General features: G+C 45.3%; 1 protein-coding gene across 2 annotated transcripts; it reads right to left on the reverse strand.

Annotated features, from left to right (window-relative positions):
- Positions 1-299: 299 nt before the first annotated feature.
- On the reverse strand, positions 300-21,036 carry LOC145360982 (uncharacterized). 2 transcript variants are annotated; one of them, XM_080216493.1, is made up of 5 exons: positions 20,836-21,036; positions 14,025-14,088; positions 11,171-11,233; positions 9,591-9,653; positions 300-2,790 (listed from the first exon to the last, which is right to left on the reverse strand). In XM_080216493.1, exons 2-5 carry the CDS (start codon positions 14,062-14,064, stop codon positions 2,057-2,059), a joined length of 900 nt encoding a protein of 299 aa, XP_080072619.1. In that variant the 5' UTR covers positions 14,065-14,088; positions 20,836-21,036; the 3' UTR covers positions 300-2,056. The 2 variants fall into 2 exon arrangements, with proteins under 2 accessions (XP_080072619.1, XP_080072620.1); XM_080216494.1 differs by lacking the exon at positions 11,171-11,233.
- Positions 21,037-21,149: the final 113 nt, after the last annotated feature.

Consider the following 21,149-nt stretch of genomic DNA (forward strand, 5'->3'; position numbering starts at 1 on the left):
AAAACTAACTCTTTGATCGAGGGTAGCACAGCAGTTAGTATTGCTGGCTCACAACACGTGGGATCTGGGTTTGATTCCTGGTTTGGATCACTGTTTGTGCGAAATCTACACGTTCTTCCGTGTTCTGCATGTGTTTCCTCCGGGTGTTCCGCTTTCCTCCCACAGCCCGAAAGACACGCTGGTGAGGTGGATTGGCCATGCTAAATTCTCCCTCAGTGTACCCGAACAGGAATAACTTCATTGCAGTGTTAATATAAGCCTAATTGTGACACTATTAATAAATAAACTATAAATCAAAGTTCTTTCTTTTAGCATGTTAATCGCAAATGTAATTCAGCAATATAACTTATCGAATATGCAAGCAGTTTATTACAAAGAGCATTGCAATGTGGGTCCACGATGAATACCATGATTAGTGATTTTCATCAAAATTAGAATTAAAAAAATCTCTACTTCCATTTGCTTACCGAAGAACAAGATTGAACACGGCACAGGATTCCAACCTACGGATTCCCACGAAAATCAGTGTCCTGCACACCCCACCACCCCCGAACAAAACTTCACACATTATAAAAACTCAATCTTCACATTTGGGGAGGGGAGCTCAGCATTCACTAGCAGGATCTTGTGGGTAGATGGGAGTTGTTATTGGATTAAAAGATATTGTACATAGTGACATTTCCAGTAAAAACTCTCCGCGATAACAGGTACGCCAGCTGTGCATTGAAACAGACATTATATTTTTAAAAACACATACACACACGCACACACAGTAGAAACCACCGCTAGCAACAAGCACTGCGGCTAGGGTGGTACGGTGACAGAGTGGTTAGCACTGCTGCCTCACAGCACCAGGGACCCAGGTTTGATTCCAGCTTTGGGTCACTGTCTGTGCATTCTCCCCATGTCTGAGTGGGTTTCCTCCCACAGTCCAAAGATGAGTGGGTTAGGTTGATTGGCCATGCTAAATTGACCCTAGTGTCAGGGGGATTAGCAGGGTAAATATGTGGGAATAACGCCTGACTGGTATTGTGTTGGGTGCAGACTCAAATGGGCCGAATGGTCTCCTTCTACACTGTAGGGATTCTATGATTCTATATTTCGGCGCCGACCATTGCAGGGACGCGGCCAGCCTTAATCGCCACTCACATCCTTTAAGAGAGTCACTTGCACCTTTAAGAGGATGTGGAAATGCCGGCGTTGGAGTGGAGTGGGGTGGGCACAGTAAGAAGTCTCACAACACCAGGTTAAAGTTCAATTGGACTTTAACCTGGTGTTGAGACTCTTACTGTACCTGTAAGATAGGGGGCTGGCAATTTATCTGGTTTCGTCACTGATATTCAGGAGCAGAGCTGAATCAGTTTATTTCATTTCCTTCTCATGCAAATTGCATCTGTCAGGCAAATGGCACCGTCTACACAGGAACCCAAGGAGTACTTGGTTGGTGGGCTTGCAAGAGCAGGCCATTCAGCCCTTCACGTCTAAAATCATGGGCCAATATGATTGGGGCCGCCAGTCCACTTCACCCACCCTGTCAGCCCCTCATAATCCTTTCCTTTGCCTATCAAAAAAAAAACTATCGACCTCAGGCCTCGAATCAACACGAGAATTTCTTCAAGAACGAACGCAATTGGATTCTAACCGAAAGGAACCACAAAATGTCCATCACCGACACAATCATCTGTAATGTACAACACATCGTGAAACATTCCCTCCATTCCTTTCTGTAAAAAGGAAAAGCAATCACTCAGTTGCAACTGACCAAAGAAAACTAACAATGTTGCTCGTACATCAGAATGACAGCGCGTGCAACCTTCCTTAGTGACCATACATTTTAAGTTCAGTGAACTATTGCCTGCCATGAAGGAAGGTGATTTTATCCATCACTGACACAGCTCAATACATTCTACGGCGTAATATTGTTTCCTAGTAACCAGCATTGCTCAGTAAGCTAAAACGGGAGAGTATACTTGGTCAAAAGCTTCAATTTTAGGGGATGTTGGAGGAAGAATGGCACTGGAGCGTAACAGAATTCAAAATTGGAGTGCCTTTCCCTTCATTTCCTCTGTTCCACGTCCTGTTGGAACGAGCACCTCGGGGGCTCTCTGCTCTGCAGTCTTTCATCCTTCCCCTCTTGCGTTCCTTCCATGAGTCCCCTGTCAAAAAGCAAGTGGCATCTCTTGTCTCTGTCGTCCTGCATCTCCTGCTGGGTGAACTGTCTCATCGCCTCCCAAATCCGGCATAACATGTCTTCCTTTTCACCCTCGTTCTTCTGCTGCCGCCGGTTCTTGATTCCCTCCCAATTTTTGCGCAGCCGCTTCTGCCGCTGCTCCTCGGTCTCCTGCTCACGGCGCCTCTTGATACCGTCCCAGTTGCGACGCAGCCTCTGCTCCCGCTCTTCCTCGGTCTCCTCCTGTCGGCGGACTTTGGTCAGTTCCCAGTTTTTCCGCAGTCTCTCCTCCCGCTGCTCCTGCGACTCCTGCTGCCGCCGGTTTTTGATGGACTCCCTATTTTTGCGCAGGCGCTCGTCTCTCTGCGCTTCTGTTTCCCTCTCGCGGAACCGTTTCATAGCCTCGCGGTTCTTGCGCAGTCTGTCGTCTCGCTGCTCCTCGGATTCCATCTGACGGCGGACTCTCATGGCTTCCCGATTTTTACGCAGTCTATCCTCCCTCTGCTCCGCCGTCTCATCTTCCCGGTGCTTTTTCATGGCTTCTCTGTTCTTCCTCAGCTTCTCTTCTTTCTTCGAGTCCACGGCCTGTTTCTCAGCTAACAGCTCTCCAATCACTGGATCTTTAAAAAGACAGACAGACAGAGCTAAGGGCATTTAGAATTGAGACAGCACCTAGATTTGAGACCAACATTGAAAAAGTCTAAAAGGTTTAGTTTATTAGTCACAAGTTAGGTTTACATCAACACTGCAATGAAGTTACTGCGAAATTACCCAAGGCGCCTGTTCGGGTCAATACACCCTAACCAGCACGTCTTTCAGACTGTGGGAGGAAACCGGAGCACCTGGAGAAAACCCACACAGACGTGAGGAGAACATGCAGACTCCACATATGCGGTGACCCAAACCAGGAATCAAACCTGGGTCCTTGGCGCTGTGAGGCAGTAGTGCTAACCACTGTGCCATCGTGCCACCCCGTCACCCCATGTTCATGTTTTCAATTTGCAAAATAATCCTGTCCTTTGCTGGTTTAAACACAAATTATCTAGCAACAGACATTTCAAACAAGAAATTGGAAAGATTAATACTACGCATATTATCTGGACTGGACCAGGGGGCCTTTTTTTCTTTAATTCATTCATGAAGTAGTGGGATGGGCTGGGCTGGACCAGCATTTATTGCACATACCTGAGGGCTGTTGAGGGTCAACCACATTGCTGTGGCCCTGGAGTGACATTTACGCCACACCAGGTAAGGACAGCAGATTTCCTTCCCTAAGTGATATTAGTGAAGCTGATGGGTTTTTGTGACAATGGTTTCATGATCATCATTAGACTTTTAATTCTACATTTTTATGGAATTCAAATTTCACCATCTGCTGTGACGGGATTCAAACCCGGGTCCCTAGAGCATTGCTCTGGGTCTCTGGATCCTCCCTCTCCAAGCTTGTCTTTGCAGCCAGGAGGTCTTTGTGGAAGCAATGGATGATGCAGATAAAAATTTGAACAGAGCATAAACAGCAAGAGAAAGTTGAAGAAAGCAATTTCTTTCCCCATTCTATCATTCATCTAAATGATACTTGTCTAAAACCTCAGGGTAATAGATTGGAGATTACTGACCCCTAAACATACAGGGAAGCTGAATCATCACGTGTATGTTTGAAAGAACTGCAGAGCAGAAGGAGGCAATTCGGCCCATCGAGTCTGCACCGACTCTCCAATAGAGCATCCCCATAAACCCATGCACTTACATCATGCTTTCCCCTGATCAACACATCTTTGGACTACCTAAGGGGCAATTTAGCACAGCAATCCATCTAACCTACATATTTTTGGACACCAAGGGGCAATTTAGCATGGCCAATCCTCCTAACTCGCACATCGCCGTAAGGGAGACAAAATCAAAATGTTGACTTTTGTTTCTCTCTTGACAGATGCTGCCAGACCTGCTGAGATTTTTCAGCATTTTCTGTTTTTATTCCAGATTTCCAGCATCTGCGCAGTGTCGCTTTTACCTCTTGAAGGAGTTTGACTATTTATGTATTGACATCATTTCAGCCCCCTCCCTCAGCTGGAGTTTATAGACCTGGCCAACGAGGCCAACCCGTGCAGGAGAAACCAAAAAGGATTTTGAAAGTCAATCATTAAGCTTTTTAAATAACGTTCTTTTGTCATGGGAAAAGAGAGAGAGGGAGAGAGAAAGAACATACTGGGGAAACGATCATAACCACACAAGTTATTTTTACACTACTTTGAGAAACTGCATCACAAAATGTCAAAGAAATCAAATAGGAAAAAGTTGAAATTAAAAATTGCACATCAGTAATGTAACATTGAACAGCATGAGAGAGAAAACATTCGGAACCAACGCAAAAAAGGGCCACTTTTGCCTAAAACACCTGTGCCAGCTCGCAAACAGCTGGCCATCTAATCCAATTTCACTTCACTTTCCCCAAATGCTTTAAGATTTTTATTTTCAAATCGCTAGCTCCTAAAAGGGAAGTAGATATCATGTCTCTTCTACTATGTCCATTAGGGCATCCCACAGTTATTAATCACAGCAACAATGTTTTCCTGAACGCTCCCTTCATTCTGTTGGTGATAATCTTTACTTTATGCCCTCATTACGTCCTCAACCATTACTGGGGGCACCTTTTTTTTTATTATTCATTTGTGGGACATGGGCGTCGCTGACTGGCCAGCATTAATTGCCCATCCCTAGTCGCACTTAGACGACAGTCAAGAGTTAACCACGTTGCTGTGTTTCTGGAGTCACACGTAGGCCAGGCCAGATAGGAACAGCAGACTTCCTTCCCTGAAGGACATCAGTGAACCAGATGGGTTTTTCCAACCATGGTTTCATGGTCATCAGTAGATTCTTAATTCCAAACTTTTTTTTAAAAATTTGAATTCAAAAGTCAATGTCGAACCCGGGTCCCCAGAAAATGAACTGAGTTTCTGGGTTAACAGACTAGCGATAATACCACTAGGCCATCACCTCCCCGGTTTGATACCTTAATTAAACCTCTCAATGTCTCACATTATCATTAGATCTCTTTTTTACCTATTGTTCTAATTAATTGAAAAAGTTGACACTTGAAACATTAACTTAACATTACTTTCAGAAACTGCTCAAACTGTCATGTACCTGGGCCAAATTGCCCCTTAGTGTCCAAAGATGTGCAGGTTAGGTGGATTGGCCATGCTAAGTTGCCTCTTAGTGTCCAAAGCTGCAGTAAGTCTCACAACATCAGGTTAAAATCCAGCAGGTTTATTTGGTAGCATGAGCTTTCGGAGCGCTGCTGCTTCATCAGGTGATTCAGCTGGTCAGGTGAAGGAGCAAAGCTCGTGATACCAAATAAAACTGTTGGACTTTAAACTGGTGTTCAGACTTCTTACTGTGCCCACCCCAATCCAATGCCAGCATCTCCACATGTCCAAAGATGTGCGGGTTAGGTGGATTGGCCATGGTAAATTACCCTTTGGTGTCCAAAGATCATAGAATCATAGAAACCCTACACTGCAGAAAGAGGCCATTTGGCCCATTGGTCTGCACTGACCACCAAGCCCCTACCCCATATCGCTACACATTTACCCATTAATCCCTCTAACCTACGCATCTCAGGACACTATGGGGCAATTTTAGCATGGCCAATCAACCTAACCTGCACATCTTTGGACTTAGGGGACAGAAGATGTGTGGGTTAGGTGGATTGGCCATGCTAAATTGCCCCTTAGTGTCCAAAGATGTGCAGTTTTGTTACATTTTTCTTTGCTTGTGATGTTTTAATGTTATTCTTGTGCCCATGTAGCAGTTCAATGAGATTATACAGCACATTGGAATCTGCAGCAACTCTGCAAGCAGTGCAGAGGAGATTCACCAGGATGCTGCCTGGGCTGGAACATTTAAGTTATAAAGAGAAGTTGGGTTGGCTTGGGTTGTTTTCTCTGGAGCAGAGTAAACTAAGAGGCGATCTGATTGAGGTGTTCAAGACTATGAGGGGCACGGACAGGAGGATAGGGAGCTGCTGTTCCCCTTACTTGAAGGGTCAGTTACAAGAGACACAGTTAAAAGTGAGAGGTGGGAGATTTGAGGAAAAACTTTGTTCCAAATAGGTAATGGTCTGGAATGCACTGCCTGGGCGGGTGGAGGAGGTGGGATGCCTCACATCCTTTAAAAAGTACCTGGGTGAGTACTTGGTACATTGTAACATTCAAGGCTATGGGCCAAGTGCTAGCAAGTGGCATTCGGTGGGCAGGTCAGGGCCTTTCATGTGTCAGTGTGCAGACTTGAAGGGCCTCTTCTGCATTGTAGTACTCTGTGAACTCAGGGTGTTAAGCACATGCTACTGTTGTGATGCAAGTTCCTATTGTTGGACGACTGGAGATTCGAAGAGGAAAAGTGAAGCAGGGAACAGCGGTACATTCTGAAGACACCACCTTAACATTAGCGGGGGGCGGGGGGGGGGCAAGCAAAAGGGGAGAGCACAGAGCTCCACACCCAAACCTCAACGGCAAATTAACACAACATTTCAATGAAGGAGGATCTGCAGTTCATTGCTATTTGGTACTCAATTTTCTAACACCGTCCGATTTGTCAGTGGCCAACCTGCGCCACAAAACACCGGGGGCCAGGTTCCTTACATACCAAAACTAGGATTGCCTCCGGAACCACTAGCAAAAACAAAAAAAAACAGGTTGTAGGCCTTCACTTCCGCTGTCAGAACAGATTGCAGACTCTGATAGCAGCACTTACACTGATTCAGCAAGATGTCATTTCCTCCCCTGTCCCTTCATACAGGCAGGCTACGTACAAAGAAATACAATGGGTTTTAGAAAGGAGTGGGAGGCACAAAATATGTGCTGATATTTATTAAAGCAATGCAAAGCAGGCAGGGCTGGAAAGTTCCAGTTAATGACGAGCTGACTTACTTTCCAGCTTCAAGCTCAAAAGCAATGTTTGTAGTAACTTGTTGTTTATTCCCCAACTTCAATCCCTTGATTCCTTCTCTATTTTCCCCCGAGGATTCTGAGCGTTTTGAGGTCTGTTCCAGTTCTTTACTACACAACTATCACACCTACACAGAAAGGGCGCAATTTATTTCCTTTTCAGGATTCAATTGGTCTACTTAAGATTTCAGTTAGTTATTTTTTATAACTTTTTTTTTATTAGTGTCACAAGTTGGCTTGCATTAACACTGCAATGAAGGTCATAGGATCCCTATAGTGCAGGAGGCAGCTATTTGGTCCATCAAGTCTGCACTAACAAGATATAACCCTATCCCCAAAACCCCGCATATTTACCCTGCCAATCCCCCTGACACTAGGGGCAATTTAGCACAGCCAATCCACTAACACGCACATCTTTGGACTGAGGGGGAAAACTGGAGCAACCAGACGAAACCCACGCAGACATGGGGAGAACGTGCAGACTCCACACAGACAGTGACCCAAGCCAGAAATCAAACCCTGGTTCCTGGCACTGTCAGGCAGCAGTGCTAACCACTGTGGCACCCAAAAGTTTTCCTCTCTAATATCTTAAATAAAAGGGACTGCCAGGCATGTTAGCCACTTCTCCAGACTAGAGGACCTGTTGCTAGCCTGTGATAGTTAGCAGATCACAGCAGGGAGCTACAGATGGCAAGAGTGTCCACAGCCAAGAAGGGGAACTGGGAGGGAACGGAGAGCGGGAAAGTCTCTTTTGTGGAGTCAAGACAAAGTTGTGGGCATCAGGTGAAAACAAGGCTCAGACTCGGCTGCAATGTGCCCCCAGTCAAATGGCCTTCCAACACTCATTGTTGTTGCAAAGAGTGGCCTGGTGGACAAAGCGACGGAACGTAAATGGTGCTCAGATGCAAGCAAGAGTTGAAACTTTCAAGAGTAAAAGTGGAAGGAAAATTAAAAAAACATTTCCAGCTGGTGCAAGATTTGGCAAGTTTACATAGTGCAAACAAAGTCTTAGCTGCCCAGCAAACTTCCTTCCTTTTTAATACAGGGTGCTCTGGAACGATAGGAAGCAATTCTGATACTGCCGTCAGGTCAATTTATCCCGAATCAGCAAGGAAAGGTGAAAAATTAAAGTAAAGGAGGGGACAGTCAAAACACGCACATCAAAAGCTTAAGTTTATAGTTTATTTGCGTCACAGGTAGGCGTAGATTAACAGTACAATGAAGTTACTGTGAAAATCCAATTACACACGAATGAAACTCGGATTCCTTGTGCTGTGAGGCAACAGTGCTAAACATCGTGCCAGCTTTGGTCAAAGAGTTAGTTTTAAAGAGTGTCTTAAGAGGGATGCTGGTTATGTAATGCAAAAGAGTGCTATGGAGAAAGAGCAGGGGGAGGGGACTACTTGGAGACACCCTTCAAACGAGCCTGCACAGACACAATGGACCACATTGTGGTTGACAATCCAATGATTCAACAAGCAGACAACTTTGATGCTGACACAAGTACATGCCAGAGATCAGATTTTTAGTTAATTACAAAGCAATCTCACTTGTCTGTGCTTGCAGTGATCTGTACTTGTGTAAAACAAGTACAAAACAGGCAGCATGGCGACACAGTGGTTAGCACTGCTGCCTCACAGCGCCAGGGTCCCAGGTGCAATTCTGGCCTCGGATCACTGTCTATGTTGAGTTTGCACCTTCTCCCCGTGTCGGTGTGGGTTTCCTCCAGGTGCTCTGGTTTCCTCCCACAGTCCAAAGATGTGCCGGTTCGGTTGATGGGTTAATTTTAGCATGGTCATAGTGTCAGAGGGATTGGCAGAGTAAACATGCAGGGTTTTGGAGATAGAGTGGGATGTTGTCGGTGTAGTCTTGATGGGCCAAATGGCCTCCTTCTGTACTGTAGAGATTCTATTCTATTCTAAAACTGTGTGCATTTTACATTGCAACAGGGATCGAGATAGGGTTGCCAACCTTCTAGGATTGGCCTGGAGCCTCTAGGAATTGAACATCAATCTCTAGGACACTGATGTGCTCAATCCTTGGAAAAATATCAGTGGGACAACATCGGCACTTTCTTCAAGCTTTTCTCTTTGCTAGATATAAAATTACTAAGGGGGGGGAAAAAGGTTGGAAAAACTACTATTTGGTATCAGCCAATTGGTGTAGGAAAGTTGTGTGTCACAAGCATGAATGTGTCAGCTGACTAACGACTGGAACATGCCTGCAGGAATATGTTTAATCACGTCTGGGCAATCCTATTTAGCAGGGTTACAGCACTGGCTTTGGAGCGGGGTAAGAACGGGGAACGTCACTTTAAAAAAATTGAGAGGGACCAGAATAATAAGCTGGTGGTGTTACACACAGATTTCAAAGCAACATAACAATACAAACTGAAAAAAAAAGGGGTTCTGATTCTTAAAATTATTACAGATAATTTTGCAATTTAAACTCTACCAGACACAGAAGCAACTTACCATGCAGAATTGGAAGACCTTTCAAAGACAGCTCAGTCATAGTCCTCCTGAGGTTATCCCAATCTACAAACATGTAAAAACAATAGCACAACTCTTGTGAATACAGTTGCCAAATTTCTAAAGAGGAAATTAATGTTTACAGTTTTCAGGGGAAGTAGCAGAGATATAACTGAAAAGAACTTTACTGCAAGGCACCCTGAAGGATTCTCATTATTGCTTGAACAGTGGTGAGCCTGATGATACCCTTCTGCTTTCTGCAGCAGTGAGCACTGATAACATTGTCAGCCTCAAAGCAGTAGCCAAGGTCGACTGCGAAAGGATTAGTCCAGAGATAGGAAAATTTAGCACTCTTGTACGGATGGAATGGTGGCACAGTGGTTAGCACTGCTGCCTCACAGAGCCAGGGACCCGGGTTCGATTCCCGGTCTTGGGTCACTGCCTGTGTGGAGTTTGCACATTCTCCACGTATCTGCGTGGGTTTCCTCCAGGCGCTCCAGTTTCCTCCCAGTCCAGCGATGTGTAGGTTAGGTCGATTGGCCATGCTAAATTGCCCCTTGGTGTCAGGGGTACTAGCTAAGGTAAATGCATGGTGTTACGAGGATCGGACCTGGGTGAGATTGTGGTCAGTGCAGAATCGATGGGCCGAATGTCCTCCTCCTGCACTGTAGGATTCCATGAAGTCTATTAATTTTGCACAAGTTGGAGTGGGGGGGGGGGGGGGTTGTTTCGTGGCAGCAAGGTTCAGTGGAGATGTGCAGGGGAATTTTGTTTTAAAGAGGATAGCGGGGAGGCTGGAATGCACTGCCAAGCAATGTGGCTGAGGCAGATATGTTAGTGACATTTAAGGATTATCTGGATGGACACATGAACAGGTGGGGATTAGAGGGATAAGAGTTTGATTCCCAGCTTGGGTCACTGTCTGTGTGGAGTTTGCACATTCTCCCCGTGTCTGCATGGGTTTCCTCCCATAGTCCAAAGGTGTGAGGGTTAGATTAACTGACCATGATAAATTGACCCTAATGTTAATGGGATTAACTAGGGTAAATACATGGTGTTACTGGAATAGGGCCTGGGTGGGATTGTGGTCGGTGCAGGCTCGATGGGCAGAATGGCCTCCTTTTGCTCTGTAGAGATTCTATGAATGAGATCGGCGCAGGCTCGGAGGGCCAAAGGGCCTGGTCCTCTGCTGTACAGTTCTTTGTTTATATGGAGGAACAAAATGTCAAAAGATTCCTCATTCTTTGCAATCGCTGATTTGTAAACCGGCTCATTTACATTAAGACAGAAATGGAAAATTATAATAATTCATCTGAGTGTATAGAATTCTGATTCTAATCTGGTTGTCCTCCTGAAACTCAAATGTTACTGGACTTCCCGCCAAATCAAAACCTGGCACATTTCTTTTAGAAATAGTGGCCCTGCCCCCAGCTCTTGCTGGGTATGGTTCTATGGTTGCTAGTAGTTCTCCAATACTCCACCCAAATGGTTATTCATTCTTCATGGCGAGCCTAGATAGTCAGTGGGCTGCTCGGCCACAGGAAGCGTCACAGTTAAACCCTGTCCTGCCTGGTGTTCTGTACCTTGGGTGAAGCACTGAAGAGCCACAGGCAGTTGCGGAGCCACACCCCAGCAGGAGTCATCACCTACAGGAAAGGCAGGGAGAAAAATTGAGGGGACAATGTTTAAGAAAAAAAAACACATGACATGTATCATTTAGCATCGTCTCCCACACAGCTGCCAATGTCTACTGCTCCCAAACCTCAGGCTTTGTATCCTCTTCCCATGTACCAACCTCTGACCTGGATTAACACAGTGGTTAGCACTGCTGCTTCACATCGCCAGGGACCCAGGTTCGATTCCTGGCTTGGGTCACTGTCTGTGGGGCGTTTGCACATTCTCCCCATGTCTACGTGGGTTTCCTCCGGGTGCTCCGGTTTCCTCCCACAGTCTGAAAGACATGCTGGTTAGGTGCATTGACCCAAACAGGCGCCGGTCAGAGGTGACTAGGGGAATTTTGCAGTAGCTTCATTGCAGTGTTACTGTAAACCTTACCTATGACTAATAAATAAACTTTACTACAAATGCAGCTCAGTATTAACACAACGAAGAAAATGAAGGGCTGTGTAAAATTTAGTGGAGCTACAATGAAGCCTGAACATTTCAGCGACAGAAAAACACCAGTTGATGTAGTACAAAGAATAAAAAACTGCCAGGTATCTAAAACCAGTGATTTCTACCACTGAGGTTCATGTGCTAAGATATCAAATCCCAAAAGTTGATTGCAACTCATTTCTAACCTTTATTCTCACAATTTTTTTTGAGGTAACTGTCTTGTTTCCAACACATTTCCTCCATTAGTAGAATTCCACGAATGTGCAGTTTCTTGATTTAATCCAATTAGCTAATTTTCAAAGCATTGCAATGTAATTACCAAGCAGTCCCTCCCCTATTCCTTAATATTCTTTCCCACTTTCCTCTCCTGTAGCCAGCAGACACAATAGCCCAAATGGCCTCTTTCTGTGCTGTAACCATTTTATGATTCTTGCTAGGGAAAGATCCCAAAAGGTAACATTTCCTGTAAAACCCAAATGGCCATTTGCCATGGATGAAATTTCAGCGAGCGTCAGCAGGTTATTTGACTGCAGTGAGCATCAGAGTCAATCTCCAAGTATACACACTCGCACTTCTAGTAGGCATCACTTTGTGGAAATCCAAAGTGGGAACCCTGGCTGCCTTTCCCACTTCCTGATTCCCGGTGCCAGGAACAACTGTCACATCTCAGGTTTCGGCAGCAAAGAAACTTGGCGGCAGTGGTCAGCACTGCTTCCTCACAGTGCCAGGAACTCGGGTCCAATTCTTGACTTGGGTCAGTGTGCACGGAGTCTGCACATTTTCCCCCGTGTCTGCGTGGGTTTCCTCTGGTTTCCTCCTGCAGTCCGAAAGACATGCTGGCGAGGTGCACTGGCCGCGCTAAATTTTCCCTCAATGTACCCGACCAGGTGCCGGAGTGCGGCAACTAGGGGATTTTCACAGTAACTTCATTGTAGTGTGAATACAAGCCTACTTGCAACACTAATAAATAATCAAAACTTTAAACTAAACAGGAGATCTTCCTGCCCTTCATTCTTGCTTTAATCAACTTGAAAAGCACCAAATAAAATTCCTTCAATACAAAACAGCACAAATAATCTTTTTAAAAGAGGTGTATAAAAATTTGAATCAATAACTCTAAATTTTTGTATTTTTTGTTTGTTTTAAGTATTGTTACTAGTCTCTCATTAATAAAATAATACCTTTTTTTATTGTTCTTTTTCCTCGCTCCAAAATCAGTTTTCTGGGGCCAAAGCCTCATTGTCACTTCAAATATTCCATTTTTATTTGGCCACATTCATCAGGTAAAAATAGCTGCGCACAATTAATTTTCCAAAACAAAACGTCTTTTACCCTGTTAGTGTTAAGCAAAATGTGCACTGCGAACCCAGTGGGTGGAATTTTACCAGCATGTCCACCCGAGGTTCGCACAATCCCACTCGAGGCCAACGTAGAATGCTGTTCTCTGAGCCTCACCCAGCCCCCCTGGAAACAGGGTAGGCGTGCCAGTAAAATTCCGGCCAATGTGTCGAGAATTCTGTATTTATTAACTCAAAAATTTGCTTTCACAATAGCACGATTTCCTTTGGGTAGCTAGCACAGTCTTTTGGATATTTCTGCATTTACAAATAATCGGCAGCACGGTGGTTGGCACTGTTGCCTCACAGTACCAGGGACCCAGGTTCAATTCCTGGCTTGGGTCGCTGTCTGTGCAGAGTCTGCATGCTCTCCCAACCACAGTTCGAAAGACATGCTGGTCTGGCACACTGGCCGTGCTAAATTCTCCCTCAGTGTACCCGAACAGGCGCTGGAGGGTGACGACTATCATAGAATCTATAGTGCAGAAAGAGGCCATTTGGCCCATTGAGGCTGAACCAACAAAAATCCCATCCCTGCAACCCCATATGCATTCACCCTCCTAATGCCCCTGACACTAAGGGGCAATTTAGCATGGCTAATCAACATAACCTGCACATCTTCGGACTGTGGGAGGAAACCAGAGCACCCAGAGGAAACCCACGCAGACACTGGGAGAACGTGCAGACTCCACACAGGCAGTTCATCCGAGGCCAGAATTGAACCGGGTTCCTGGCGCTGTGAGACAGCAGTGCTAACCACTGTTTCATCATGCTGCCCACAGATTGGGGGATTTTTACAGTAACTTCACTACATTGTTAATGTAAGCCTGCTTGTGACACTAATAAATAAAGTTAAACTTAACCCTGTTGCTAAATGCAGGGAAAAATCAAAGGTCTTTTCACATTGCACCAATATGGGCTCAATTATTTCTATGTCTTTGCCGATTTAAAACAGTGACTAGTTGAGAGAATTTTGAAGTCTTACCACAAAGAAAAGGATGCCCATTCGAAGACAGTTCATTCATAATTCTTCAGGGATAATCCTGTCTCTACAAAGAAAAACCCTTCAATGTTACAACACAAGTGTTTCCAGGCTGAAATAAAACATTAAGTTGCAACAGAAGTGTTATAAACCTGTACGTTAGCTCTTCAAGAGGGGCAATTCCTGCTCAGGTTGACGCCTTTGGATGACAAACTGGACCAAAATTTGCCCTTGTAAAATAGTCCAACAGTGACTGCACTTCCGAAAGTTCCAACATTGGTTTGTGAAGATCTTTGGGACATTGAGGTTATGAAGCGTCATATCACAGAATATGACAGTGCAGAAGAGGCCCTTTGGCCCATCGAGTCTGCACTGACGCATGAAATGCCCCATTCTGCCCACCTAATCCCACTTGCCAGCACCTGCTGCATTGCCTTGAATATTTATGGCATGCCAAGTGCTCATCCAGGTACTTTTTAAAAGATGTGAGGCATCCCACCTCCACCACCCTCCCTGGCAGCGCATTCCACAAAAACGCAGGATACACACCGTCTGCTTTTAATAATAAATTGCCCAAGGAGCTTCATAGGCTTGTCAGTGGTCAATAGCTTCGTTAGAGATTCGTTTGCAGGAACTTCCTAAAGGAAGCTAGAGAGGGGAAGAGAGCATGGAACTTTCGGAATGGAATGGAATTTCAGAGCTTAGCAGCTCAGGCTATGACTTCCCGTGTTGGACTGATTAAAATCAGGGATGCTTAGGTAGCCAGGACCAGTGGAAATCTCAGGAGCATTGTAAGAGGCTACAAAATACGGAGGGGCAAAGCAATGGAAGGATTTGAAAACAAGGATGGGAACATGTAGGTCAGTGAGCTCTGGGGTGATGGGTGAAGAGGAATTGGAGAGAGTTGGGATATTGGCCTCATCCAAATCTCTGTTGCCAATCAAGTGAATGGTCACACCTAGAAACAACATGGATATCATAGAAAGGAAATCATTGAAACTTACACTGCAGAAGGTGGCCATTCGGCCCATTGAGTCCACACCTACAACAACCCCACCTATCCCTGTAACCCCCACATATCTACCCCACCAATCCTCTAATCTATGCATCCCGGGATGCTAAGGGGCAATTTAGCATGGTCAATGCACCTAACCTGCACACTTTGGACTGAGGGAGGAAAGGGGAGCACCTGGAAGAAACTCATGGAGACATAGGGAGAATGTGCAGGCGCCACACAGATAATGATTCAGGCTGGGAATCAAACCCAGGTCCCTGGAGCTGCGAGGCAGCAGCACTAACCATTGTGAATTAAGAATTGACTGATGACCATGAAACCATTGTCGATTTGTCAGAAAACCCATCTGGTTCATTAATATCCTTTAGGGAAGGAAATCTGCTGTCCTTATCTGGTCTGGCCTCCACATGACTCCAGAGCCACAGGAATGTAGTTGACACTCAACTGCCCTCGGGCAACTAGGAATGGGCAATAGATGCTGGCCAGCCAGAGATACCCATGTCCCAGGAATGAATAAAAGAAACTCATGTCAGAATCATCAAGGCCGTAAGCAGTCTGGTTCAGTCTCAGACGGTTGCAGGATTAAGGATTAGTGAATGGAGTTTCCAAAGCATGACCAAAGATAACGGCTTCAACTTTTCCAAAATTGAATGGGAAAGAGATTTCCAATCGCTCACTAAGGACAAGTGAGACATAAGGGGTTCGGGTGAAACCAGGTCTCCTTGTAAATGCAGAAATGGCTTTGTGCTGCCAGACAATATTGCCAAGAGATGCTTTGTAAATGGGACTTATGGTAGGCAACAGACAGAAGTTATAATGCAAACCACGGGTGGCACACTGGTTAGCACTGCTGCCTCACTGGTGCCAGAGACCCAGGTTCAATTCCCTGTTTGGGTTACTGTCTGTGCGGAGTCAGCACATTCTCCCCGTGTCTGTGTAGGTTTCCTCCAGGTGCCACAGTCTGAAACGTGTTGGTTAGGTGCATTGGCCATGCTAAATTCTCCCTCAGCATCCCCGAACAGGCCTCAGAGTGTGGTGACTAGGGGAATTTACAGCAACTTCATTACAGTGCTGATTTAAGCCTACTTCTGAATTAATAAATAAAAATTACAGACTAAATTCTAGGCTTCCTTCCTACTTTTACCGAGTTGCCCATCTTGTTTGAGTCAGCAACATCAAAGTGCTTTTCGGTTATTCGGAGGGGTGGGGGAGAAAGAAGCGATCAGAGCTCCAGGTCAATATGCAACAGCCCTTGTTGAAAAGTACACGTGGGTTCCAAGCAAGAGCAACATTATGCTCAACTGTGATACCACTGCAGTTGAATAGTCTAACACTCACTGTCTAGATTCACACGGCAACTTGTCCAAGCGTCAAAGCAACCTTGGCACCTGGACAGAAGAGTCAGCAAGAGGGGGAAAAACAGATACTAGAGAGAGAATCAGTGTCCTCTTTTGCAGTGTTAGCAACAGTCTGGTCACACAGAGATGTGGTGGATCACATTTCATAACGGCTTTTCATGTCAAGTGAGGAGCTCATTACACTCAGCAAACATTAAGGAGGAAGACAATTTAAAAAGTGTTGGCTGTGAATGAGGGCCATAATTCTGAGTTGGGTAAAACTCCCCCAATTTTGACCATTTGACATCAATTCATCCCTACATCAGACACCATTGCCTGGCTAATTCTGACAAATCAGGCAATACAAAATAATCTTTTAAGACAATTTCTAGGGGAGAACTCATTTCACCAGCAACTCAAGAGACATTAGCAGGGTAACTTTCCCACCCCACCCACCACAGGAATCGTAGTGGGCGAGGGACAGAGCATGGAAAGGTTCATCGACCTCAGGCAAAATTTTACAGTTTCAGGATCATAAAATCATAGAAACCCTAGAGTGCAGCAGAAGGCTAATCAGCCTATCAAGTCTGCACCAACCACAATTCCACCTGGGTTCTATTCCCGTAGCCCCAAATACTTATCCTGCCAATCCCCTGACACTAAGGGGCAATTTATTGTGGCCAATAAAACTAACCCGCACACCTCTGGCACATGGAAGGAAACTGCACCGAGGAAAGCCACGCAGACATGGAGAGAACATGCAGACGCCGCACCATCACCCAAGCCAGAATTGAACCCAGGTCCCTGGCATTGTGAGGTAGCAGTGCTAATCACTGTGCCACCATGCCACCAAAATGAGCAAGGCCATAAAATCCTGCCCATAATTTCTGCTGCCAGCAATATATGTGCCGTAAGGCTCCCAACACATCCAAATTCCTATTCAGGTCCATGACATGATGTTACACAATATACATATACTTTATTGTTTCACGGGATCTGAGCATTGCTGGCAAGGACAGCAATTGTCGCACATTTCTAACTGCCCTCAAGTGACAGGGCAGTCAAGAGTCAACCATGTTGTTGTGGCTCTGGACTCAAGTAGGCCAGACCGGGTAAGGACAGTAGATTTCCTTCCCCTAAATGATATTAATGAACCAGATGGATTTTTACAACTGTTAATAGCTGTCACCATCACTGAGAATAGCTTTTGATTTCAGCCACTGGGGTGGGTTTTAACCCAGGTCACCAGAGCATTGGTTTGAACTTCTATCATTAGGAAAGCCCACCAACACCTCTACTTTCTCAGAAGACTAAGGAAATTTGGCATTTCAGCTACGACTCTCACCAACTTTTACGGATCCAAAGAAAGCATTCTTTTTGGTTGTATCACAGCTTGGTATGGCTCCTGTCTGCCCAAGGCCGCAAGAAACCACAAAAGGCTGTGAACGTAGCCCAGTTCATCACACAAACCAGCCTCCCATCCATTGACTCAGTCTACACTTCCCGCTGCCTCGGCAAAGCAGCCAACATAATTAAGGACCCCACACACCCCGGACATTCTCTCTTCCGTCAAGAAAAAGATACCAAAGTCTGAGATCACATACCAACCGATTCAAGAACAGCTTCTTCCCTGCTGCCGTCAGATTTTTGATTGGACCTACCTTGCATTAAGTTGATCTTTCTCAAAGCCCTATGTCTGCAACACTACATTCTGCATTCTCTCATTTCCCTCTCTATGAATGGTATGCTTTGTCTATAGCGCACAAGAAACAATACTTTTCACTGTACCTCAATACACGTGACAATAATAAATAAATTACCAGTCTAGTACTAGCACTGCATCACCACCTCCCCCAAGGTGTTACTGAGTCAATACCGAGTCAACATCCTGAAAATCAACAGGTTAACATCCCAGAAAAAATAGTGCAAGTAGATTCACCCCAACTCGCTGCACCCCAACGTTTCATTTTAAAACCATTTTTGTAACATGTGGAATTCCCAACAGAAGACAGAAACATCACTGCATCCTCAACTTCAAAATGACTGAGGCCCAACTTTAACTCGATTTGTGCTAAATCAACGGATCTTAGCTGGGACCACAATACAATTGAAGGTGAGGACAATAATTTAGCAGTGGCTTTAATCGTTAATCACTAAGCAGATGCTACAAGGGCAGAATCAAACTCAGTTCACATTTTCCATCTGATCAAATAGCTGTACAAAATGCATCCAGCTAAAATGTGTAGCAATCTGAAGCTTGTCCACTAATTACTCTAAAATTAAGCAACTCATGAATGACACAGAATTCCTACAGTGGAGGCCATTCAGCCCATCAAGTCTACACCAACTCCGAAAAACCGCCTCATCCATGCCCAATCCCCACCCTATCCCTGTAACCCTATTCATTTACCACGGTCAATTCACCTATCCCACAAATCTCTGGACGAAAAGGAAACCAGAGTGCCCGCAGAAAACCCACACAGACAGGGGGAGAAACTGCAAACTCCACACAGTCACCCAAGGCCAGTACTGGACCCAGGACCCCGGTGCTGTGAGGCAGCAGTGCTAATCACTGTGCCACCATTCTTTGTATAAATACCGACAAGTTAAAACTTGGAAACACTTCTTTCCAATTAAAGACCACAACTCAAATTGTTAAGAATGGGATTTGGGATTAAAAATAAAAACTGCAGGCACATTCCAGATTTTACAGAAAAATTCTCCCGCAAATAAAAAACCTCATGAAAGGGGGAAACATTATCATGGGGTACAGGTCACAGAATCCATACTGCACAGGAGGCCAGTCAGCCTATCGAGTCAGTCCACAACCACAATCCCACCCAAGCCCTATTCACACAACCGAACATATTTACCTTGCTAACCCTCCCTGACACCAAGGGCAATTTAGCATAGCCAATCAACCTAACCCACACACCTTTGGACTGCGGAAGGAAACCAGAGCACCCGGAGGAAACCCATGCAGACGCAAGGAGAATATACAAACTCAGACAGTAATCTGAGGCTGGAATTGAACCTGGCGCCCTGACGCTGTGAGGCAGCAATGCTAACCACTGTGTCACCGTGCAACCCATGGTGAAGGAAAAGCAGAAAGGTGCTCACATCATGCAACCATTTCTTAAATGATTCAACATTATTAACCTACCTGAAGTGTTGATCACCACATTAAGACAACTTCAGACCTATACGTGCATTTGGCTACTGTTACACCTTGATCTAATTATCACCATTTAGATTTAAGTGGAGAAATGACACACTTATGACAATACGATAAAAAAAATTTGGAATTAGATAAAAGATATGACGTATAACATCAGCACACATTTGCCAATCTGTCCAAAACTAGAGGACATAGTTTTAAAGTGAGAGGAGAAGATTTAAAAGGGACCCAAGGAGTGACTTTTTCCACACAGACCATAAGACATAGGAGCATAATTAGGCCTCTCAGCCCATCGAATCTGCTCCACCATTCAATCGCAGCTGATATTTTTCTCATCCCCATAACCCCTGATCCCCTTAATAATCAAGAACTTATCTCTGTCTTAAAGACACTCAATGACTTGGCCTTCACAGCCTTTTGCGGCAAAGAGTTCCACAGATTCACCACACTCTGATTGAAGAGATTCCTCCTCATCTCTGTTTTAAAGGTTCGCCCCTTTAGCCTGACGTTGTGCCCTCTGGTTCTAATTTTTCCTACTAGTGGAAACATCCTCTCTACATCCACTCTATCCAGGCCTTGCAGTATCCTGTAAGTTTCAAGACTCCCCCCCCCCTCCATCTTTCTAATCTCCAACAAGTACAGACCCAGAGTCTTCAACTGTTCCTCATATGACAAGAGAGGGTGTAGAATGGGCTGCCAGAGGTGGTGGTAGGTATAATGACAGCATTTGAAAGACATTTGGACAGGTACATGGACAGGAAAGATTGAGAGATATGGCCCAAACGCAGGCATATGGGACTAGCTCAGTTTTGGAAACCTGGTCGTCATGGACAGATTGGGCCGAAGGGCCTGCAACACCCAATGACTATCTCATTGCTGTGAAGAGATTCAAAATTCAATTTTATAAAAATGGGGGGGGGGGGGTGTGGAAGAGGTGCCAATTCAGAGGAATGGAATAATTATGTAGAAAGTTGAATGGGGGGAGGTAGAGGTACAGAGAGAGGAGACGGAGGGGGGGGGGGGGTGGAATAACATGACAATCATGTTGCTCTTCCTCAGATTGCACTTTGGATAAAAGAAACGTAGAAAATCTGCTGCTTTTTCTGTGGAGAAGCACAGCCTGAGGTTTAAAGAAAAGGCCTTTTGTTTAAAAGCAGCATGGAGACACATTTGCAAAGCTGTGCTGCTGAGATATGCTTTCTGCTCCCTAACTGGATAGAGGCGGACAGTGTTTTGGGGGAATAATAACAATCAGGAAGGGAGAGGGTTCTGGAAACATCTTACCTGTGCGGCTCTGGGTCAGACTTAGCTCAGCACTCCCTCCCCCCAACCACCACCACCCTCTTCATCCCCTCAAATATCAGGGGAGCTTCTCATTAAGTAATTCCAGTCCCTCTGGGCTGGGGAAGCAGCAAGGCCGCGGCTCACTGCTGCCTCCAGCCACCTCTGCCTCCTCCTCCAGCCACACCAAGCCGGAACAGGCGATCGGCGAGGGCAACTAAAAAGCGGAAAGTCAACGCAGGCGCATGAGGGAGCGGTTGGTAAATTGACGCAGGCGCATTAGCGGGATTGGCTGGTAGTTGACGCAGGCGCAATAG

Source organism: Carcharhinus amblyrhynchos, chromosome 33 (assembly GCF_965287045.1).
Source record: "Carcharhinus amblyrhynchos chromosome 33, sCarAmb.v2.hapA, whole genome shotgun sequence".
Taxonomy (NCBI): domain Eukaryota; kingdom Metazoa; phylum Chordata; class Chondrichthyes; order Carcharhiniformes; family Carcharhinidae; genus Carcharhinus; species Carcharhinus amblyrhynchos.